Below are 24,513 nucleotides of genomic sequence, written 5' to 3' on the forward strand. Positions count from 1 at the left end.
GGCTTGCTTGTTTTGACGAGGCTGGACTCGATTTCATATTCATCCATTTGGCGCCAAAATTTAGGCCAGTGTTTCGAATGAAAAACGCTTGGAGAAAAACTGTTAAAGTGGAGTCTTAGAGAAACAAATTATACAATTATCCGCGTTAGTAAGCTTTCTGTACTCTTCTTTTATAGTTAATTTTTTTATGAATCACGAGACTTGCGTTGCGAAATACACCCCTTAGAAACATCTCAAGCTCCTGCAGAATTTATTCAGAACAGGATTATTATTTCATTGAATTCAATCAATCCAGAATGTCTACTGACGCTATTAGCGATCATAAAAAAGTTTTCAACTTTTCAGAATTACTTTGTTTTGATACTTAATCACAATCGTAACCGTGGTTTCTTTTTCACTTTTCCTTACTATAAATGATGAAAATTAATCTCACTTTCAGAATATGAGTTTGTGGATTGACAAACATAGGCCAACGTCACTTGCAAAACTAAGTTATCATCTAGAACAAGCCAAGCATTTGAAGAAATTGGTAAGTTGTTCAAATCCTAGCTTGCTTCATTAAGCACTGAGAACATTTTGCACTTTAAAAACCTAATAAACGAGTTGATTAGATTTACCACCAACCACGTAGCTGTAGATGTCAGCTGGGGTGGGAAAACTCCCGAGCTCGAGCAAGATCCATACCTGAGAGGGGGGAGCATTTAAAAAAGAAAGCAGATATATAATGAAAAGATATATTTGGACTAAATCAAGCTTACTAAGGTTACAAAGGAACTATGAGTCAAAAACAGAACAATGAATCAATCACAAAATATTAGAAAGCTGTGAAGTTTCTGTAGCCACTCCTCAAAAGATATTGCTCAAGCTGGGTATTTTTTCAGGAAAATTAAGTGTGTTGAGACACTCTGCCAAAAAGGTGTGCTATGTCACCTTCTTGGGGCATCAATGTAGATCATACATACATCAAAGTATATCAGAAAGCCCCCATGTGCCCCTCTGCAGCTACATGGCTGTATACCACATTAATCACATCGCAAGTCAGCCTTTATGTTTTGTTGCAGATCAATGGAGGTGACATTCCACATCTTTTGGTTTATGGACCAACTGGTGCTGGCAAAAAGACAAGAATTATGTGCATTCTTAGAGAAATGTATGGATCAGGGGTGGAGAAATTGAAGCTTGATCAGCAGTCTTTCCAGGTAAGTTTGTTTTTTAGAATAAATTTTCTATTATTTACTCAGTGCTTTTAAAATATTCTATTATAAAAAATTTAACACAATAAAAAATAAAGTGTAACACCTTAAGAAATTTTTATTCTTCAGGACTTGACTTTACAATTAAATGGATTTTTCACAAGGAAAATTGGCTACTAGTTATTTTGATAACTTCATGTGAAACTGAATTAGTTATTGTATATTTGATTAGCAAGAAGAAGCGCATACCCTTAGGTGGAAGTAGACAAATCTTTTATTGAAATGCCACTCATATATGCTAATTATTTTCTGGCATTATATTTTGCAACTTAGACAGTGACATGCTTTGACTAAATTTCTTTACAATATCAGACTCCATCAAAGAAGAAAATTGAAATCACAACAATATCAAGCAACTACCACATTGAAGTTAATCCAAGGCAAGTTTCCCCTTTATCCAGTCTTTGTTATATGAGGTGTGCGATCCCTCCACACACGCCCAAATTGTCCGAGGCGTGCAAATCATCGCAGACGCAAAACAAAGAATTTGCTAGAAAACTTTGCTTATGGAAAGATTTTTAAAGCAGCAATAAGTTTGAAGTCATCAAATTCAAAGGCAGTTCTGTCATTTTCCAAGGTGTTTTAAAGTACTTCCATACAGGATTTGACATTGGTGTCACAAAGATGTTACAACATAATTGCTTAACATAACAGGGCAATTCCATAGTTACGGACGTACAATTCAGAATGAAATTATTGATTTTATTTTTTATTTTTTTCATTTTATTTTTATGTTTTGGTCTCAGCCAATGCCTAATAATAAGATTATATCTATTTTGTGAAGAAAATGATTTTAAATATTTTGATTTTCTGAGTATTTATCAAAATGTACCTGTTACAGACGTACACAGAAATTAGTCAACAAATGAAACAGGATTTTTAACAACAAAATTTTCTGAAACTAAAGAGAACCATAATAATATTTCTTGCTGAAACAATATAAACATATATAAATAAGAAAATTACCATGTAACTTGACAAAAATTACATTAGAACAATAAATTAGTAAACATTAACACTAGTTAACTCCTGTTACAGACGTACGTTACAGATGAACACTGTGAATTTTATGTGTGAATGTACATCTGTAACACATTTTCTAGAAATATTGTTAACAATTTAGAAAAAACTTTATGTGCCATATCACATCAGTTTATTTGTAATTTCTTACTCTTGAAAAATTTATGTTTTCCATAAAAACAATTAATTTATTTCAGAATTTAAAACTGATGATATTGTACATCTGTAACAAATTTACCATATTTTCTGGTGAATAAGTCTAGCTTTCAGATCCAAAATTTTGGGTGAAAAATAGCAAGTAGACTTCTACAACAGGTATCTTTTTAAATAAATTTATATTGTACAATTTTCATCAACCTTAATCCTTAAAATTGGTACCTCAACTTATACACCAGGTCGACTTGTAAACCGGACAATACGGTTGATGGAACTCAAAAACTATCAAGTCAAAAAACATTACAAAATGTCTGGAATTTTTTCAAAAGTATATCGTTGTCTTTGATCAAAGTTTGGTTGTTCAAGTTTAGCTTTAATCTGATTCTTTTCAACCCAGCACTTGTCTTTTGGAATAAACACAAATTTGTTGGATTCTCCACATCGACGCATATTTATTACTTTATGGAGATCAGCTTCATTATCGATTTCTATTACCTGGGCGATGTAATTTTTTCTTGAATTTCGTTCGGATTCATATTGCACAACAACAAAATCACCAGTAGTAATAGAGCAATTTTCACCAGGCTGGGATTGCTCTTCATCTTTACATTCTGGTGAGGAATCTGCAAAATCATCAACTGAATCATCATCAGAACTTTCTGAGTCTGAAACATCCAGAAATACATGGGCTTGAAACTCTTTTGCAGTAGAAACTTCAGCAACCAATACAGTTGAATCACCTCTGCAAGATACTGTGTGAACAGATCGTGTTCCAATGATCCTTAAAACTTGATCCCAATATGGCTGAATTTCCTTTGCTCTCAATTGGACTGTCTCCGCTGAGACAAAGTGAAACTTCACATTAGGGTTTCTTTCTACAGCAAGCTGGTAAAAGTCATATGGTTTAGATGCTCGAGCATTACCACTGCGAACAGCACGCCAAACTGAACGCTTTACCGTTCCGCCAATGCCATCAATCACGCCCTTGCCATGTGAGGTTGCAAAAAAATGCCAGTTGACTTTTATTCCAAATGTAGACTCCCATTTAGAAAGATTGGAAAAAAGATATCTTTGCTTAAACTGTGTACTTGTGCCATCTGAAAAAATATCTATGGTTTCAATATCCAGGTGCCTTCCAGTAAAATCCTCCAACAAAGTGGTGATGAATGTCCAAACTTGATCCTTTGTATGATTCACATCATCTGTGACAATGATATGGCTTTCTCCTGAGACTTGGGTCCTCCAAAAATAAGCGGTAAAGAGGCCAGCTTGATTGTGCGTCCAATGTGCCGATTGAGGCTCGTCTTGATCTCTAAGCAATGCATTCTCTGAAAAGTCAACATGCAAGACACACGATTTTCCATCAACATTACTTTTCTTTTTTTCGAAAAACGTTTTCTGCTGTCGCTTGATATAAACATGTATCAAGTATGCTGGAAGTTGCCTTTTAAGCTCACTGAATGCCGACTCAACTGTCTCTGAAACAGAAATCTTACTTAACTCGCTTGAGGCTCCTTGCCACTGTGGATATTTGACCAGTAGATCAGCAGATTCTCCATTTGGCTTAAACGATTCAAGGTTTTTGCTGCAATCATCACATTTTAGACTCATACAGTTCTTTGAAGTTGGGTCACAAACAAGCTCACTTGTAAACTTTGTTTGGCAGCTTGGAACATTGATATGGGGCTTCAACGCCTGAAGAAGCATTCTCATGTTTTCATGTGTAACACAAACACATACATTGTGAGGTCTGTCTTCCATTAGTTTGATGTGCTTGGGCCTGAGGGAGCAAAACTTTGATCTGCTTATCATCAGCCCAGTGGTAACAGCCAATTGATGTGCCTCACCAAGACTCATTAGCATGTATCTGCATTGCACATATTCCTTGTGTTTTTTTCCATTTGCATCTCTGGATCTGTATATAACTCTGTCCTTTCTTCCAGGGGCTTGCCAACTGATGTCATCATTACTGTAAAAAGCAATTGCAGCAGCATCAATCTCTGTGTTTTCTTTTGGCCCTGGTTTTTTGCTTTTGCTTGGAGGGCTCCCTGTGAAAGAAATGCCAGCATCTTCAGCAAGTTTTGCCAATACAGCTTTTCGTTTTCTTGGTGACTCTGGCAATTTGCTTTTCACCTTTTTTACTGCTTTTCCAAAAGACTGACGGTTTGCAAAAAGAGCTGGTTGTTCTTCTGCAACGTGTGCTGTTGCAAGCATTTTTAGCTTTGCTCGATATTTTCTTATTCTTTTTGCTTCTTCATTTTTCACTTCTTGATACCTTTCTGGGTTATTTGTCTTCAATGCTGCTCTTTTGTCTGCCTTTCTTTTTCTATCCTTTTCTTTTTCTTGTTTCCATTTATCTACATTCAGTTCTTTTAATCGTTTTCTGTGTTCTCTTACTCTTTCAGCTGTCGTTTTTGCCATAACTTCTCTATGTTTCTTGATTTTAACTTTCTCAGCTATCTTGTTCTTATTTTAAATTTGTTAGGCCTTCTGAATAACATTCTCCAAAAATTTAGGCCCAAACCTTGATAGTTGCCATGGCAACAAAACAACTAACTAATTAGTGCCCAGGCCTTTCTGTGATGAATACTTCTAGTTACAGCTTTATAAATGTTACAGACGTACGTTACAGACGTACAAAAAAAATGTACGTCTGTAACAGCATTTAAAAGTAAAATAAAAATGTTTTCTTTAAAACTTTAGATGTTGTATTGTTAACTGAATTAAAATCCAGAAGTTTAGAAACAATCAATAACATCCAGCAATTAGGTAAAGAAATATTTTTAAAAAAATGACAATTTTGTTACAGACGTACAACAGTTTTTAGGCCATCTTTATGTTTCAAATATAAAAATACAAATGAAAATATTTTTTGAATTTATTAAGAGTTTGTTAATCTGTTCAATTTATATTACCAGAGCAACATAACATTTCTTGTCAAACAAACAATGCTTCAAAAAATTTTAATTGTCTTTCTGATATTTATTCGTGTTGAAGCTGCACTCAAAAATAGTTTCAAAAAAACATGGAAAAATAAATGAAAAAACAAGCTAACAGAATATTGAATTTACCTGTTTGAATTATTTAATATCTTAGCTATTTGTTATTTTCATTTTTTCCCTTAAATCAAGAACTTTAAAAATTAATGTTTTTAAAAATTTTGGTTGACATAATTCTGGAATTCCCCAACAGTTATTTAACCAAGGGGGTGCCAAGTGGGTACCAAGTGGGTGCCAAGGGGGAAATATCTCCAATCAACATCTGGTGCTTTATTAACCTTCAAAATCCGGTAATTAAAGTTTCGATCCAAGATTTTTCTTCACTGTTCATCTGATTATTCTGTTCTTTGGTGATCATGGCGAAAGGAAACAAAGTAGAGATGGCGACATTTATTGGTTGGGGAAAATACAGATTTATCGGACGACTACGAATGCCATATGCAACACAAATTTTCTCCTTGAAAGCAGCATTTTATAGTTCTTGACAACAGGAAAGAAAAAAATGACAGATAAAAAAGTGGTCCAGATCACAAAAAATAGTGAATTTTAGATGTATACTAAGTTGGTATTTTTTCTCATTTGTTTCTTTATTCTAATTCTTGAATTTTTGTCTTGGTCAAGTTTGACGAGGTGGCAGAATGAATTTTCAGAGCATCTCCTTTAAAAAATAGATGTAGCAACAATAATTTTGGAAACTTTTGTTGTGGCTTTTTATCAGATAAGAGCTTTAAACAAATATTTTATCAGATAAGAGTTATCTCTATGAATATTTTGTATTTACTATTCTACAGCTCTTTGATTGCAGAAGGATACCTTTAGCGTAGTTAATCTCGCATCCGTAGTTAATCTCGTAGTTAACCTCGTTAATATCCTTTGTCTTTACAGTGATGTAGGAATTTATGACCGAGTTGTTATTCAAGAGCTCATAAAAACTGCAGCACAAATGAACCAGTTAGATTCAAGCTCCCAGAAATCATTTAAAGGTTTGCCATACAAATAATTTTATAGCAAAGTACTGTTCAGCTATTGAAGGCAAGATGCCCCACATAACAAATGTTCTTCCATCATTAAAAAGATAGTCAAATGTGACAACTTTTTATGACATCCCATGAAACATTTGCAGATGTTGTGAATACATAGGAACTTTCGAATTCATAGTCACTTTATCATTTTATCAATTTTATAATTATAATTATCAACTGTAGCGAGGCTTTATAATAATTATAATATTGATAGTTTTTTGGATGTGTGTCTAACCATTAGTAGTTTTACTATTAGCAATATTTTTATTATTCTGCTATTGGAGTAAAACTTTGACTAACCCAGAGCTACTTCCGTTTTAATTTTTAGTTTTGTCTTGATTGATCTTTTCTTTACTACTACAATTGTAATAGAAAGGCAGTTGCTACCTCTGTCATTGGCTAAGCCTTTTTGGAGACTAACATTGTAATATATTTTTTTAAACTGGCCATTTTCCCCATTACCTTTGCAAGTTTACGTGAAAATCAAAGTTCCAAACCTTAGTGATTAATGTGTTGATTTCTCATCATTAAATGCAGACAAATATTTTGACACTTACAGTTAACTGCAACCACTCCTCTCTTTCATGATTGTAGTTGTTGTTTTAATGGAGGTTGATCGCCTTACAAAAGATGCCCAACATGCATTGAGACGAACAATGGAGAAATATGTTGCTACCTGCAGAATTATCTTATGTTGCAATTCCACCAGCAAGGTCATTCCTGCCATTCGAAGTAGATGCCTTGGTGTGAGGGTTTCTGCTCCAACAAATGAACAGGTACAACATAATATCATCAATAAGAAGTTTACTCTAATTTCTTCTTTAGCTCACATGTTATTAAATAAATTTTTAAGTTCTTTTTTGCATTTTCCAAGCTCTATACAAAGCATTTTTCTTCCAGATATGCCAAGTTCTCCAGAATATTTGCAAAAAGGAGGGGCTTGCACTACCTCCTGAGTTGGCAGCTAAAATATCTGAGAAATCCAACCGCAACTTAAGAAGAGCCATTCTGATGTGTGAAGCTTGCAGGGTGCAACAATATCCCTTCAGCCAAGACCAAGTCATTCAGGAACCAGACTGGGAAATCTACCTCCAACAAACTGCATCATTGATTATTGAGCAACAGAGTCCACAAAGGTATTGCTCATTTCAATAGCAGGGTTTCAAAGAGATCTCTCAAACATGGCGTACTATATTCAAAATGATTTTTTAGGGGGTTTGCCTTTTACCAACTGCCTTTCTATTTGGTCCATATTATTCTTTTTATGTTTTGGACATAATTGCTGGTAATATTACAAGTCACTTGTACAATAATTCCCTTCATTATTGAATTGTGCAATGATACTTTTAATTTTGAAGAGTATCCTTCTAGAAATAGCCAATATAATGGATCAGTATGCCAAAAATTTTTGTTTTTTTCTCATATATGATCATATATCTCTTCCAGGCTCCTTGAAGTGAGAAACAGACTATATGAATTGCTCATTCACTGCATACCGCCAGATATTATAGTGAAGGTTGGTAACAGTTTCAAAAAGTTCTCCTGTGCATTGCCTTTTTAAACCATGGATTGATATGGATAATCACAAGTGTGGTTAATCTAGAGATAAATGACTAAATGGAAAACAATACATAGCATATAAGCATGGTGGCAAGATTTTGGCATCTGGTACTAGAAATCTAGAGTATAAGTAGGGCAATTTGAAGTTGATTAGCAAGCAACAGGGCAGATACTGTTTGACTCAGTAGGTTAAAGATTGATTTAAAGAAAACCCCAGCATTGTTTATTAACAAGTTTATGTAACAGCTTTTAAGCAAGGGATGAAGGGAGTCAGGTTTTTTTAAAATAAGAAGACTGCAAAATCATGATACCACAGTTTACATAAAAAATGTGCACTATTATTCTTGTCATTCTGCATTGCTTTCAACTTCACTAAATACGATCAATAAATTGTAGGGACTGTTGAAAGAGCTAGTGAAGAACTGCGATGGAACATTGAAAACAGAAGTGACACAGATCGCGGCTTCTTATGAACACAGGCTGCAGCTTGGAACAAAAGCAATTTACCATCTGGAGGCATTTATTGCAAAGTTCATGAGTATTTATAAACGGTTTTTGGAGGAAGGAATGGCTGGAATGTACTGAAGTTTATATATTTAGTCTGATGATGTAAATAAAGCAAAATGGTAATAAATGTTTAGTTAACAAAGGATTCATGTTTTCTTTCTTTTGTTTGGTTTCTTTGTCAGGCGAAACATCTCAAAAGTGCTCTTGTAAGTATGTCAACCTACATAACAAAACTAACATGCCAAAGTTCCCTTTTGTGTTTCGAGTTGGACAAGGTCTATACTTATGGTATGTAGAATGTTGTGCATGATTTTATTTATATGCAGTAGTGTATTATGATAACAATGAAAAAAAACAGGCCAGCTCTTATAGCTTAATCGTAACATTTTGTAAACACCACATTCAGTAACATCTTGTAAACACCACTCTTTTTTTTTTAAAAATGCGTATTATCTCTTACAGTAAGTCTTGTTAATGAAATTGTGGACCAGCAAGGAGAAATCCTGGAAGTAAAAATCCCCAATCCACCTATTTTTTAACAAGGGTGGCGGGTGCTAGGAGAAATGCTTGAGACAAAAATTTATAGAACGTGATTACCGATGGGGGATGTAAGAAATTGCAATCTGGTAAATAAAATTTAATGCATCGAGAGGAGTTTTGGGATAGAGGTTTTGGTTTTGGAATAGAGGAATAGAGGAATTGGAGTAGAGGTTTTTGAGGCAAAAAAGTTTCAATTAGACGGCGTGGGATTTTTTCGGACCAAAAGTAGACCAAAATTTTAACATCAGTTATCGTAATTAAGGGTTCTGAAGGACAGAAATCGATTTCGGTGTTTCAAGGCTGCAGAATCTTAGCGTAAGTATTTCATACGTCCACATTAAAACCAGGAATCTCACCATTCAGTATTGATCTTCTGAAAACCAGCATATGGGAGAATGGGATTAGGAAAATCAAGCCGGGCATTTATAGATCCATTGAATGAAGATAGAAGGCTAACATACATTCCACTAGGATTAAATGCCATTTGGGATTCGATAAAGGCAGGAAAGTCTCAGCAATCATGTTTCTTCATCTGAGTTTCTCAATAAGAGAGCCTGATATCATTATGTCCATGAGATTATTTTATTTGTTTGTAAAAGAAACGAAGTCCAATTTCTTGCTCCATACTGTCTATAAGACTTTCGAAAGCTATGGTGGAGCAGCACCGTTAATAACTTCGAACATGTGGATGCAAATGTTCATTGCGCTAATGGAGTGGCAGCCCGATGACTTCTATGAACAAAGTACACGTTTTTTATCATGAGAAACTAGTTTGTAAGAAATTAGTACCAGGATGGCAAAAAATTTATAAAAAAATTTAGTACTAGGCTCAAGAAAAATTGATGAACTGTAAAATTTCAATCTTTAAAAAGAGTTTTATATTTTTTATTTTGTTGATTTATTTGGCAAAGATAGCATACTGTAAATTTTTTAACAAGATTGCGTCAATATCCTTCCGATAATGCTCCGCTTCAAAACAAAAAGGCAATTTTAAGTCCTGAAAATAAGAGGCCAACTAAGAAACTTTGGTTCTAAAACCCCAAATTTTGGATGCCAAATTAAGAAAATTCTAGCACTAGGTGCTGATCCAAGTTTCTTATTAAAAACATGCATTTTAGCGCGTCCTCCTGTCAGAGCTAAATATCAGATGAGCAAATCGCTTTTGCAGCTTCAAGAGCGTGTCACTTTTACCACTCCAACAATGTACTTAAAGTTGAATAATTGGATTTTGTTGCAGATCAAAGAAATATTCGTCTGCAGGCCGTGATCAACATTATATATAATGTTTAATTTACTGTGGTTTTGAATGAGGTAAGTTTAGTAATACCGTAAATATTTTTGTATATAAAGTACATTCATTCTTCAACTGTCATTTTTGCAAACAATTATATGTACCATTTATAAAGAGATGTCTAATCTGAAACGTACATGCAAGCATTTTTTTGAAGCTATCTTTCTTTGGAGCCATTATATCAAATATCCACATCTTAATGTGTCAGCTAATTTAGCCTGCGTCATTGGCATACAAGAGTATTCAATTTGAAGACAATCATTTATACATTGAATGAATAGCAATGAGCCAAGCCAAGACTATTGTGGAACACCTACTACTCAGTGGCGTACCAAGGGCTGTAATAGTGGGGGGGGGGGGGGGGTCTGGGCTGGGATTATTTGATTCATTTTAGCTACGGTGAATAGCAAAGCATTTAACAATTGTTATTGACACAAGCATAAAGTATACTACACCCCCCCCAATAAGTTTTACATCGTTTTTGGATAAAAACCTCGAGGACCATATTTTAGAAAAGTAGGGGGTCCGGACCACTTCATTCCTTGGGTACGCCACTGCTACTACTATAATTTCCACTGTTCGAATTATTTGGTTTAAGATATGAAATTTAATCAGAAAAGAAATTTTAACGATTTTAACACCCCGCGCGTTCATCTATAATTTTGAACCCCCCCCCCCCTGTTTATCAGTTCTCCAAACCCGAAAACCCGAAAAACATAGTTATAAAAATTGAACAGGAAATTATTCTACAACAAAATTCAAAGTTGCAAGATTGATGAGCAAGCACGACAGAACCATAGAAACTTTGACACGGAGATGCCGAAAATTTATACTGTGGTATTTTGCTCAAAGTTTTGGCACCCTCCAATTTTAGCACTTGTTTGTTCGGCACCAGCCAGAAATGCTTAAGGCTACCCAGGGAAGGCTACCCATACCTCTACATGCCCCATAGAGTTAGGAATATATGCCCCCACCTTCGCTTCTATATCACGTGAAAATCACCGTTAGCCTCGTTTTGATGGAAAAGGAAGCAAAGCATTGAAGCAAAGCAGAAGTTGTGGCAGCTATCACAATTCTTCGAGAAGGCAGCGTGGAAAAATCTTTCAAAAAGCAAGATGCCAAAGGTGCTGGTAGAAAATATTAAATTTCATAACTTAATGTTTCATAAAAATTTCATAAGTTAGTGTCTCTATTGGTGAATGTTTCGTTACTGGTTCCGCGAGGTCACAGAGCTGTCGTCCATAATTGTAAATTGGTTTTTTCTTTGTTTATGTCAAGAAAATGAATTTTTCAAAAACTTTATTTAAAATCAGTTGCATCCTAGATAATCATGCTGTCAACAACGTTATTGAAAATATATATTTCGATTCAACAAAACAGTCCACCTTGCAGTATAAATAACACAGCAAGAAAACAAATTAATAATTTACCAATTCATGAGGCATGCTCATTGTTTTTTCAGTACGAGTTTGAAGTGGCAATGACGTGTGGGGGTTGTTCGGGAGCTGTGGAAAGAGTCCTCAAGAAGAAAGAAGGTAAATTGTTATGATAGAGTCAGCCGTTTCCTATCCCAAAAAGTTCTGACAGGTTGCATTAGATTTCTGTGCACTGTAAAGGCAGAATGCCTATGGTGGAACTTCGTTTCAATAATCAGAACTATCTTTAAACACTATCAAAAGCAAAATAAACAATAAGGGTCACATGAAGGCTGGCAAAACAGCTAGCCAAAAATTTTCCAATCACCCCACTTTAAGTATAGCAGGAATTTAGAAATCTTTTTAGAACTGGAAATATGTTAATCAAACACACTAGATAGAGCTGCCTTAAGTTTTTTAAAAGCATAGTTTTAAAATCATTTTCTTATGTGAAAGATGGCAGTTCAAATATATGGAGTAATGATTGACCAATGATGAGCAAACAAAAGGAAATTATAATGACTAATTTGAGTAGTGCGGTTGATTAAATTTAGTTTATTTTTGTCTAGACAGATTGAAAGAAATTGTAACTGCCAACCAATGAACTCACTTGAATTTTTGTTAGTTTAATCATATAACTATTATGTATAGTTCTGTTTTATTTTTAGGATATAACTTTTAGGCATTGTTTGTTACCTTTAAGAAGCAAGAAAATACTCTGGATTATGTACTATGGGGTTTTTTGTCCAGTAATTAGACTTTCATTTGACTCTCTCCTGTTGTTAATCATTTGTTGCAGTTCCATATTATATATTGCCATGTTGCAAATTCCTGACTAAAATCTTTCTAGAAAATGATATTTTTGACAGCATCATTACCACTGGCTTGTTTACAAAGTATGTAACTCCTAAAATCTCAAATGAATGTTTGAAAAACATATTTCAAGTTTTAACTGTTAATTATGCTTTAGAACAATATTGTGTTGCATTGATTTTGGAGTTTTAGATTTTATCTGGGTTTCAATTCGTAATGTGGTAATTGTGAATTTCTGCTAATTGTGACCTGTTTTTTGTTTCAGGTGTGAGTAATTTTGAAATCAGCTTGGAGAAACAAAGAGTGTGGGTTGAAAGTGATCTCCCATCTGATGATATTTTAGCAACCATTTCAAAGACAGGGAAGAAAACATCATATATTGGAACAGCTTGAATTGGTTAAAAGTGAACTTATCAAGGACAAGTATAATGCTTGACTAAAAATATGAGTTCAAGAATGGAAAATAATGAGATTAGATTTAAGAGTAGTGTTTTATTTTGCATAGCCTGATAAAATTATTGAAAATGATCACTTTTTAAAAGTTCAGCAAGAGGAACTCTAAATTTTTAAACCTTAGAGAAGTTTTTACACTGCTGATGCATATCAATGTGAGAGGGGGAAAAATAAATTTCCAAGTAAAATTGTATTTCGGTTTAACTCCCCCCCATCATAATCTGTTATAACATATGTAGTAAATAACAAGCCTTGTCAATGTACAATTTTTTGGTAATCATAAACTGATTTAATGGTACAGAAATGCAACGAGACTTCAAACTGAAGATAGAACTAAACAAAAAAAAGTTCTTTGAAAAAGTCTGATTGCAGGCTCTAAAAAATGAAACAAACAATCCGAAATATGTGGCCATTATCATTTGGATGCAAGTTGCTTGTATTTGAAAATGACAAGCAGACATGTTTGGAAGCATGCAATGATATATTTCAAATCCTGTTGTTGCAAAAATTATATTTTGACATGGAAAAAATTTTGTGTATTCTGAAAATATCAATAAGGACAAAGTTTTGTACAGCTACTAAAAATACATAAAATTTTACCAATACCAAAAACATCTTGAAAGTGGCTTACTGTAAATTCTCTTTTAAGCCCCCTCTCAATTTAGCCCCCCCCCCTAAACAAAATTTCACTGATGCGAAAATAAGTAAACTTGAAAAAAAACAGATATTTTCATTTTATTTATTGGTCACTCAAAACTTCTAATCAAATCAAGATTCAAAGCATGTTTCCTTCAGTTTCCACGGATCCGAAGACAAATATTTAATGTGCATATGAGAGCCTTTGACCAAAATTGCAGGCTGTTGGTACTCAGAGGGGTGAAGTCGACCCTTTTGAATGCTCAATTTCAGAAGATGACATGCCCTAAGAAGATGATTTGATATTTGATGATTTGATTTTTTTTTAAATAGCATAAAATTAGTCTTCCACTGAAAATGGCTTTTTATTACAAAATATTTATTAAGCCCCCCTCTCCTATAAGCCCCTTTTTAAAGTGCTGAAAAAAATTAACCCCCTCCCCCAAGGGGACCTAAAAGAGAATTTACGTTATTTTAAATTGAATGACAATGAGCTGTATTAAACAAACCAGTTTTATTGATCTTCGATTGAAAAAAAATATTTTGGTGTTGCCATATGGAAATGGTGCCCCTCTCCATGAAAGTCACCAATGTGGAAATCACCAAACCTGTCAAAAAAGTAAGTCATGAACATGATGAAGCCAGAAATTTGAAAGGTATTTTAGTATAAAGAAAAAGATTTTATCTTGTTATTAAGCCTTGAAAAGTGCAAGTTGAGAATTAAAAATTTGCTTTCACAATGAGACTTTTGGCAATAAAGAAGTTTGAATAATTGCTAAAAAATGGTTATATTACTTTTCTTATCAAAAAATTAACTTGAACAAATGTTCCAACATCAAGATTCATCACTACCAGTTATTTAATCTCAATAATACAGCATTATCAAAATTTTGAGCACTGATCATATACAACCTGATAAAAGATATAGAGATTAAGACTTGCAGGTAAAGATGAAAATTCAAAAGTTCACTTACTTTTCTGAAAAATGAAACTTGCTGTCAACATCATCTGCTGTTGTGGTTACTGCATTGTAATCTGTATAGTTCTTTATATTGCTTGGTATTTTAAATTTGCCTAGCTGCACCTCAGTATCGGATAAACCAGCATGTGAAATCCTTGCATAGCCAAGTCTTATTAGATCTCGATAGAAAATGTATTCACACCATCGTTCAGAATCTTCATAGTCAATGTCCTTAGAAATAAAATAAATGAAATATATGCATACATACATTTAGGTAGCTGAACAGGAAAAACTTTATAATGCACCTTATGAATCCACTCCAGAGAAAGTAAATAGTTGTTGCTAAGGTGTAATTTTTGGCAAAGATGCACGATTTTGTATCTCTGTTTGTAAGCTAACTCATCTGCTTTTGTGTGGAAAGAGTTCATGACAAAATCTTTATCATAAATAAAACAAAGGTATGTTAAAAGACATATACCATGTTTTTAAGCTTCAACATATGATAGAATAATGTTGTACTTTTCACCTGGTTAAATGGTGGCAGCAAAAATGATGCTGCCCTATTCACCAAATAATACTCATGGAATATAATAATAATATTATTGGATCTCTAGTAAGCCAACCCTGGCTCACTCTGAAAAGGACTAGTTTAGTTTCTCCATGGAATTGTTTCTAAAAATGCATGGCATCAATAAAATGTGTTTTTTGCAAGGCAGTGGTACAAAGCAATGTACAAACCAGAAACAAAATAAAATAATTAGAAAACCAAATATATAGCTTGGCACAATTTAGAAGCTGGTATCTTGGCATTATTATACAAAAAGATGTTCAGGTATCATTATCAAAAATATATTACCTTTGTTCTTCCAGAATCCAACAAATGTAGATAATCTCGGCTGCCAGGTGAAGAGGTTACATAACCCAAAAATACAATTGGGTTTGCACTGAAAAAACAAAAGAATATGGTTTTCCAATTTTAGCTGATGTAATTACAAACTTTCCTTGAAAAAATAATAAAATTTAAAAACACTTTGGCTGAAAGATAATGGTGTTGATTACTCTTTAGTAATTTTATTCAGACATTGGCTTTTTTAGCTTGAGAAGAGCTGGAGAAATCACTCACCAAACATTCTGAATTTTATATCAAACATTATCCATAAATAAAGAATTGTTTCTTACCTTCCGTCCAAGATTCTAGCAAGTTGCTCAGCTTGTAGCTTACGATCCAAATCATCCCTAAAATAGAGCAATCTTCCCATTCACAACTTTGGCTTTTTCACTTTGCATAAGAAGTAGAATTTGGAAAAAAGACTGGCTTTTAGTTCTTTCAGAGAGAGAAATAGAGACTGTTGCAAGATAAATTGAAATTATTTAAACCTTATAAAGTTATCCTCTGTTTATTGAAGAAGGTGTTCAAAAGTGGAGAGTTAATGATTTGTTTTGACAACAAAGGCATTCACTTTTTGTCGTTCATCCTTTACAGATATACTAGAAGTAAAATACTTTGCATATCTAGATTTTTTACTTTTAACGCCCTGTTGTGAATTAAGAAAAATCCTATATATTCCAATGTAAGCCACAAGTTTTGGACTGACACATAATGCATCATTAAAATGTGGTGGGGCTTATTTCACATAGGGGAGCTTGACAGGGGTTGTATTACTGGGGCAAGCTAAACATCAGATGTTCTAAATAGCATATTTACTTTATACCCAGACCATACATTGCTGGATAATTAACTTGATCATATTACCTGTCATTACCCATGTGGACAACAACAAAATCAACAATTTGCCCTGAGATGTTTACAGATGCCAACAGAGCTGGGGCAAGTTCACCTGCAACAAGGAAGAAAAATCAACCAACCATAATCCTAAATATTATGACAGAAATTTAATCTTAACCATCAAAAAACCTAAATGAAATCAAGATACACTACCTTCCTTTGATTTTACTCTTTTAAATCTTTTGCCTGATTACCGAAAATTCTCTTTTAAGCCCCCCTCTAAATTAAGCCCCCCTCTTCTATTAGGCTCCCTTTGCAGAAGGAAAATTTAATTAGCCCCCTCCTCTCAATTTATACTTTCTTAACAGCAAAAACAAGATGTTAAAAGATATTGAAATGATAATTTATCCCGCTCGTGTTTTTGCAGCAAACATGTCAGCTGAATGGGTCATTTCGTGAAGGTTGTCATGTACCAATCCGTAAAAACATACAATGACAATCTGGTAGGAGCGGACAGAGATGTAAATGATTATTGCATTTAGTGGTCAAAAATTGAAAATGCTGAAACTATCATTAAGGATAGTTTTAAAACAATATTGGAAGAAACCTGGGAAAGCAATAAAACCAGACTGGCATTTCGTCTATGGCTCAGATGACATTAAGGACACCTTCGCATCGAACATTTTTGAACAAATGAAAAAATCTGAGACAGATCTTCCTTTTATGTTATAGGCTAAAGTTCATTTAACCCTATAGTGCCAAATTTATTGCTAAAACAATCGTTATTCTAATGTCACTTTAGTTTCTGCTTGAATAGTTCTGTTAGAATTCACCGATCTTTGAAAAATAAAAGTGATTCATAAAAAAGAATTGAAACTGACTGTTGTATTGCTGTCTTTGTTCCAAAGAAAAAGAACTACTACAAATGGCTTGGCCAAAAATTATCCTAAACAAAAATAATTTTGCCAATAAGATTGCCATTCAGCAAGCCCCATCAAACCTTATTTTTGTTTCACTTCAAACAATTAAAATCTCTATGCGTTATTTATTGATAAAATCTTGCAGGCCCGTTTTGCAAACAGTTTGTTCTCGCAAGCACAACAATTTTCAGGGAGGTCAGGGAACATAAACAAAAGAAGTCACATTTTGATTATCTACCTCTGCAACTGAAGATAAATGCGATTTTTTCATTTCTTTTCTATCAAAAGAATCTCTGTGTTAATAAGTTTCATTCACATCTTATTGTTTTGCAGTCCTGTTATCAAAGAAAGCTCTCGCTAAAAATTTATCTTTCTGTGAGGACTTACTATGCACCTTTCAAAACATTGTTGTCAATAATTTCAGTTAGACTACATACCTCACTGAAAAATTGTTTCTGTTGAAAATAATCGTTTATTTATAAAAGAAACAAGCGAAGAATAGCTTCCTTGATATAGAGCTTAAACCGGAACATTTGAATTTAATTTTTTCTTGCAAGTACGGTTATTTTAATGTTCAGTTATAACAAATTTGTAAAAAGTTGATTAATCTTAATTGTGAAGTGATTTTGTAGTAAATCCTAACTAGATTTCCTGAGGATAGATCGAAATAAGAGCACCTACATGTCCTGCACTGGCTAAATTCACATCTACATACTGTTCCGATCTTTCAATTGCATTTTCATTGCCAACATTTATTACCAAAGTTCTATTCAGGGTGCGTTTCCATCTTTAGTTTAACTGTTAGTTTCAGTCATGAAAAGTTTCTCTAGAAATTAAGGCTTTAGCTAACAATTGCATTTCTTTTATTGCTTTGAATAGCAAATCTATTCTTCTTACCTTCCGGAGATGGCAGCAAGTAATGTTCTGATTTCACAATTGGGTATCGTGAGATGATTGCAGCACTGTTAAAAAAATAAAGGAAATTTGTGTTCAGTCTACTAAACACAAACTGAGCTAAGTCATGAAAGCATGAATTGTGCTTCTAGCAGATGCTTTCGGTAGTGGTCAAAACGACAAGCTGATGGCCCCATTAGCAAAATATATTACTATTTAATCATAAGGGACAATGTAGTTTCTTCGTAAGCAAATGAAAAAAGGCGAAATGAAATTTAGATATACTATAGAGGGTAGAACTGGCCTTTTCTATACTAGAGGAGCATTGACATTTTTGCTTGGTATGTCCATTTAAAGTGTGTTGGGGGCTGCATATTCATACCCTTTTTCATGCTATTGGAAGTTCGAGTCGTAATACTTGGAAACAGTTACACCAATCCACCTCTTCTGGAGAACAACCACGAGATTGTTTGGTCCTTATGACAAAATTCTTTGGAGCAAAGAATGATGAATGCCTCTTGGATGTTCGATAGGGAGCCAAAATTTAATCACCATGCTAAAGCCGGCGCAAAAATAAACACTGTGAGCAAAATATGCACGTGAATTAAGTGCAAATGAATAAAATGTTTGAAGGCAACCAAGTCAACAAGTATTGCTTGTACTGTGGAATCTTACCCCCACGTATGATCCTTAGTCCGTGGCCCATAATCGGCATAAAATCCAAGCTTTTCTTCAACATATGAAACAAAATCGGTTGATCCAACATACGGCCTGGAACAATCGCTTTCCAGTATTCCGATCACATCGGCCTCTGTGGATTTGTATACAGACAGAATAACAAGCGACAATTAGAAAATAATGTTTTTATTGGCAGTGAACTTCTGCATTTTAGAGAATGATTTCCCTAGGGATGGGTTTTGAATTCTCGAGAGATTTCTCAAAAGAATGTACATAGTTGACAAGATTAGGAATTGGGATTCAAAAACCCATGGGAGTTTGCAGTGTTTTGTTTAAGTTAAACATAACATCAAAATAGAAAATATTTGTTCCTATGAAAAGTTATGAATATTTGCGTGTCTTTACCTGTATCCATCATAAGTTGAACTGATTCCTTAAAACTATGCCAACCCTTGTTGTCGTATCCAAAATGGACTGTCCAGATCATGGAAGTGAAAACCTTCGGGTCTTTGACTGCAAGCTATCGAATGAGTAAGAATTTCCCATCAAAATTCATACTTAAATGTATATATCTCGCAATAGTGTTAGCATGACATAGTTTTTAATGCAAGTTAAACGTACAAATGCTGGTATTTGTAGTTGTTTATCTAGTAAAACTCGAACAAATAAAATCAGAATAAATTATGCTTGGAATCTAAAAGGGGGTTCAACATTCATTTGAAATGCTTAAGTAAAATTGGTTATGCCAAAAGGAGTGAAAGAATAGGATTGATTATGTTTGGTCACACCTTTGCCTTTTGCCTGTTCTTCTCTCTCAGGGAGTACCTTCCGAACATGAAAATTACGCCAACAAGAAGGAGTAGATAAAGTGCTGCAAAAAATACAGAAAAAACATTCAGGAGAGAATAACTTAACACAAAACGTTAGAAAATTATAACATAAATGCTGAAGGCAAAAATCTATTTCTAGTCACCTTCATTAGAAAAAGAAACAGGCGTTTCACTAAAAATTGCAAAGATTCGCATGATTTTCTTCAAAAAATGTCAATATTTAAAAATCTGCATGCCCATTTTCCTACTGCACAGAAAAATATTTATTGCATCCTCTATTCATATCAATAAAATCTACCTGGGATAACACTTTCTCTAAAGAATGTTTCATTCTTCCGTTTACTAGAATCTCCTTGTAAAACTCTTGTATCCTTAACTTCTTGGTGACTTGAATCTTCACGTTTGTCTTCGACTTTCACTGCAGCTGCAAAGCCTATAGTCAATTTGATAGTAAGTGTCAAGCTTGGATTGGACACACATAATCCAAAACATCCACAACAAATCAAAGGTGAAATATAGATATAAAATGAATATGAACAAATTTTTGGCAGCACAAAATTTGAAAATTACTTTAAAGAAAGCAAACATTTTACGGCATATTGAAAGCTTTTTCGCCTGACACTCTTAGAATATAAAACGTCAAAATTAGGTTTCGAATAAACAAGATGGAAAATAAAAAAAAAACAAAACAATAATTCGACTAAAAAGACAGAAAGAATACCCTTTATAATGAAGTAAAACATACAGAAAGGGCGATGCCTTACCCATTAAAAGCATGGCGATTATCATGATAGTATCGTTTCGCTCTCTGGCAAAAGTACCACCAGGAACAAAGTTATAGGCAACCACCCAAACAGAGGCGAGCAGAAAAATGATGCAAATCAGAAGGCCTAGTGTCAAGACCTTTCCTTTGGAGCATTTGCTTGCTGTGTTCGCCAGCAATGGAAATATGGACATGACGTATACGGCTAGGCCCAGTCCACTGAAAAAGGCGATGAATGAAGAGGCATGGAAGAACAGCAGGGCAGATAGACATCCAAAGATCCACCAAGCAGAGGAGCGAATGAAGTCTTGTGTTGATAATGTAAGTCCAATGACCAGAGCTGCCAGGACAAACACTCTGAAACAAAGAAACGTGGGAGATTATGGAGAAAAATGACTAGAATCACAAATATCAACTTATTTGTTACAAAGAAATATGATCATGTAACTTCAGCAAACTTTAGGCCCCGCGCACAGGCAAGCGAGCGTTTTTAGCCCACAAACATTTCTTTTCGAATTAAAAATTTTCGCGTCAACGAGTAACGTATTCAAGGCCCTGTCCCCCTCCTATATTTGGGCTTTAATACCAAAGACAGATCAAGCAAAACTGAGGTAATAAAATAACAAGAGGTCAGAGCTGCTAGCTTTTAAAAAAAATTAACTAAGAATTCAGAAAAAGTGATGAAATCTTGAAGGCTACAGAAATAACTGGCAAATTGTGACAATCAGTGAAGCAAAACTACTTGTTGAAAGAAGAGTTTGTTTATGTAAATGTTTCCCTCGCGGATGTTCTTGCAAAATTGAAACCAAAGGGTACCATTTCAAAGTTTTAAATCTAACTTGCATAAAGATTTGTTTCTATAACTTCAGCTGATCAAAATTTCCTTCATCTGATCAAGGCCTGCTTAACGTCATTGAAAACATTCATAAAAAAAACATTAACTTCAAATTCGTTTAATATCTTGCGACTCGAAATAAAGAAAAATAGTCAAAGAGCTCGGGACATACCCGCCAGGAACTGGCAAAATACTAAGCGATGGGAAAGCTGTTCCTGTGTATCTTGAAACGATTGAGACTTCAGCAAAAAGCCACTGCGCCATGAAGAACCAAGCACCTAAACCACAACCAACAGTAACCCAAGTTGAAACTGGCATCACTGGACGTGCTTCATTTCCGTCATCAGTCTCTTCCTCTTTAAGGGACATTATCACCTTCGATCTATCAATGACACAGGCCAATGCAAGGAGAAATATCATGGTATTTGAACCAGTTGAGGTCCACAGAGGATTGAGAGAGACGTATGCAATGCGCAGAACCAGCTTCAAAATAAAACCGATGACCATGCCTCCGAATGCCAGCTCCCTGACAATCAGATGAGACCCAATTTAGAAATTAATCGATAAAACGATTAAAACAACTATTTATGCAACACGGTGACATCAGTAGGAACAGTTTTTCCCAGGTCTTAATAACAGCAACAAGCATTGTCTTGTTCTACCTGCTTGATATGCAGCCTTCCATAGACATCATTATAACATCCTTACCTATAACATTTTACAAAGCTACTGCTATAAAACTGGAAAACATCTTTTCGGCAACCCCTTGTGGTTTAAAGGCTAGGAGCCGTGACGCATTTCAGAGACTGTCAAAAACTGAAAATAGTTCTTATCCACGAATAGCTTTAAACCATATAATGGCATTTTAGTGACCAGTCAAGCAAACAATTGGGAGAAATGTTTAGTGCTTGATCCAGGCTGATAGATTCAGGGGCGTAGCATTGGGGGGGGGGGGCGGAGGTGTAAACCCCACAACTTTCAGAGAACTCTTCGGTAGAATTAAATTTATAACAAAATATTAATGTAACAAAAGAATTTATGTTGGTAAAATATGGTTTTGCATCTCTTACACCAACCCCCCCCCCTCCAGCAAGAATGATCACGCGACACCACTGGGAAGATTTCTTCCAAGATAATGGTTTATGGGGATAAGGGGAGTCAAGGCAGTGGCACGTGGAGAACTCACATTGAGATACATAGATAGGCAGTTGGCTACTTGAAGTGGACTTTAATGCCACACCCATTTGATGTGACAGATTTTAGTAAACATTTTTTTGATGCTACAAAATTGAGAGTGGCTCTAGAAAAAGCAAATAAATTAACAAATATTTCGAGCTTTTCGACCGACACACTTAAGAGTTTAAAACAAGAGAATGATGATTGGAAATCTATAAAATATATATACCCAGCAATGGTTTGCAATAGGCCAATAACAGTGCTGCATGCATATAGAAATATTGCCACTAGAATCCAAGGGTATAAACTAACTCAATATATCTACACAATAACAGTTTGCTTCAATGCTATGTTGGCAAATTTTCAAAATGCTATTTATCAGTAATATTTTACTTTAGGGAATTTGTATTATTCTTTTAGCATCTCGTTAGCAGGTTTGTCAAATGTTTTATTCAAGTGTAGATCTATGTACTTTTGAGCAACAAAATAGAAAAAAAATGAGATAAAAGGATGGAAATATAATTAGTAAGAAAATTCTAGAAATTAAATCCAATGACCTAGTAAATAATTACTGAATGCAAATTATTTATTTGCTTTCGCAAAACAACGTTTTTCACCTGTTTTATTAATAGTCAAGGACAGAAAAGGTGTCCTTACTTGTAAGGTTTGGACTTCATCCACCAAATTCCACACAACCACAGCATGGCAAAAAAATTAGCAAAGGATGTCACCAACAACCTTGATATTGCTGAAGGTGCCTGATAGCAAAGCAGACCTCCAACTGTCAAAAACTGCATTGCTATTAGCCCATGCTTGCTGCAGATTAGTTTGTCAACAAATGGAATCAAAGTAAACACTGGTGAAAGTAATAAGAGAGCAAAAGCCTCATAGCCAGATATTTCTAACATGTTCAGAGGGAAGAACCAAATTGTTGGAGGTAAGCTGAAAAAGGTTGACCACCATACATATCCTGAAACAAAGAAAAAAATGCTATGAAGTGCCCCATAATATCAAATTTTTGTACCAGTTTGCTAACTGCAACACAAACAGAAACTTCATAGAACAGTTAAATGTAATAGCTATGTTGTTTCTAATGTCGAAGAAGCTACAAGATTCGGAAAAAAATGTCTAAAGCTCTTGGCAGAAAGAAATGAAAACCCTCAAAGATCATAGCAAGCATTGACAAAAATTTTCAGCAGTAACCATTAGGAATAAACAAAAAAAAAGTTAAAAAAAATAAGAAATAATTTTTCAACAAGAATCTGTATACTTTCAATGAATAATATTTCAATCTAACATATGTGGACACGCTTTCTCTTGAAATATATAATTCCTAATGAATCACTTTAACAGAGCTGTGTTGTAATGGATTGAAGCATTCAGCAATTGTACAAAGGAGAAATTTTAGGGTTCGTGTTGATGAGCATGGGGAAAGATACATGGAACATTAAAAAGGGTTGAACTACAGAAAATCAGCAAAAGGTGTTACCCAGCACTGCTTCTTGAACAAGGTGTCTCCACTTGCTTCTTTCATCAAACAAACCTTCATCCTTTTTCAAGTATTCTGCATTTTCCTTTTTCCAATCTGTGCTGGCTAAATCATCAACATCATCACTTGGCTTTCCTCTCTTCCTTAGTGTTGTCATTATTCAGCGGATTCCTTTTAAAAGAAAATGTTTAAATTGACCTTTTAAAAGCAATAAAAAAACCATAGCAACACACTGCAACACAAGGCCTTCACATTCAAAATTCTATGCAAGTTGTCAATTGAAAACGGCAAGATATTTTGCATATATGATAGGCATTCAATTACTAAAGTAGCCATTTCCAAGCACACAAGGCTGTAACATTCAGGGGTGCAAATTAGGGGACTGTCCCCCAATATTTTCTAAACAGTCTGTCCCAGACTTAACTATGATAATAAAAAGATTGGTCCATCCCACAGTTCTTGGACCTGGTGCAGTGGCTGAGAAGCCATGTTTGAGGGATTTTACAGTGTAAAAATCACAAAGAGTGACAGCCAATTGAATGTAGTTTTAAACATGTTGTGCATTTTTTATGATTG

At 34.4% G+C, this 24,513-nt stretch overlaps 3 protein-coding genes across 4 annotated transcripts in view; 2 read left to right on the forward strand and 1 right to left on the reverse strand.

Annotated features, from left to right (window-relative positions):
- The first annotated feature begins 8 nt into the window (after positions 1 to 8).
- LOC135686655 (replication factor C subunit 3) lies at positions 9 to 8,662 on the forward strand. 2 transcript variants are annotated; one of them, XM_065202929.2, is made up of 9 exons: positions 9 to 144; positions 440 to 529; positions 1,062 to 1,199; positions 1,566 to 1,633; positions 6,314 to 6,411; positions 7,045 to 7,226; positions 7,351 to 7,586; positions 7,897 to 7,966; positions 8,407 to 8,662. In XM_065202929.2, the coding sequence occupies exons 2-9, from the start codon at positions 443 to 445 to the stop codon at positions 8,593 to 8,595; spliced, it is 1,068 nt and encodes a 355-aa protein (XP_065059001.1). In that variant the 5' UTR covers positions 9 to 144; positions 440 to 442; the 3' UTR covers positions 8,596 to 8,662. The 2 variants fall into 2 exon arrangements, with proteins under 2 accessions (XP_065059001.1, XP_065059002.1); XM_065202930.2 differs by having other exon boundaries at positions 41 to 148.
- Positions 8,663 to 11,337: 2,675 nt separating this feature from the next.
- Positions 11,338 to 13,058, forward strand: LOC135686657 (copper transport protein ATOX1). The gene is made up of 3 exons (XM_065202931.2): positions 11,338 to 11,472; positions 11,811 to 11,883; positions 12,842 to 13,058. Exons 1-3 carry the CDS (start codon positions 11,464 to 11,466, stop codon positions 12,967 to 12,969), a joined length of 210 nt encoding a protein of 69 aa, XP_065059003.1. The 5' UTR covers positions 11,338 to 11,463; the 3' UTR covers positions 12,970 to 13,058.
- Positions 13,059 to 14,033: 975 nt separating this feature from the next.
- LOC135686321 (uncharacterized) overlaps positions 14,034 to 24,513 on the reverse strand; it is a 49,827-nt gene continuing 39,347 nt past the window's right edge. Inside the window, exons 21-34 of the mRNA XM_089108910.1 lie at positions 23,938 to 24,096; positions 23,106 to 23,418; positions 21,445 to 21,798; positions 20,439 to 20,794; positions 19,973 to 20,107; positions 19,633 to 19,715; positions 19,250 to 19,364; positions 18,842 to 18,977; positions 18,170 to 18,234; positions 16,380 to 16,464; positions 15,806 to 15,862; positions 15,483 to 15,570; positions 14,640 to 14,857; positions 14,034 to 14,273 (exon numbers count right to left, since the gene is read on the reverse strand). Of these exons, the coding sequence (XP_088965036.1) occupies positions 14,180 to 14,273; positions 14,640 to 14,857; positions 15,483 to 15,570; positions 15,806 to 15,862; positions 16,380 to 16,464; positions 18,170 to 18,234; positions 18,842 to 18,977; positions 19,250 to 19,364; positions 19,633 to 19,715; positions 19,973 to 20,107; positions 20,439 to 20,794; positions 21,445 to 21,798; positions 23,106 to 23,418; positions 23,938 to 24,096 (2,258 nt within the window). The 3' untranslated portion in view covers positions 14,034 to 14,179. The remainder of the gene's footprint in view (positions 14,274 to 14,639; positions 14,858 to 15,482; positions 15,571 to 15,805; positions 15,863 to 16,379; positions 16,465 to 18,169; positions 18,235 to 18,841; positions 18,978 to 19,249; positions 19,365 to 19,632; positions 19,716 to 19,972; positions 20,108 to 20,438; positions 20,795 to 21,444; positions 21,799 to 23,105; positions 23,419 to 23,937; positions 24,097 to 24,513) is intronic.

This window comes from Rhopilema esculentum, chromosome 6, assembly GCF_057945365.1.
Source record: "Rhopilema esculentum isolate cy_ngs chromosome 6, ASM5794536v1, whole genome shotgun sequence".
In the NCBI taxonomy this organism is placed as follows: domain Eukaryota; kingdom Metazoa; phylum Cnidaria; class Scyphozoa; order Rhizostomeae; family Rhizostomatidae; genus Rhopilema; species Rhopilema esculentum.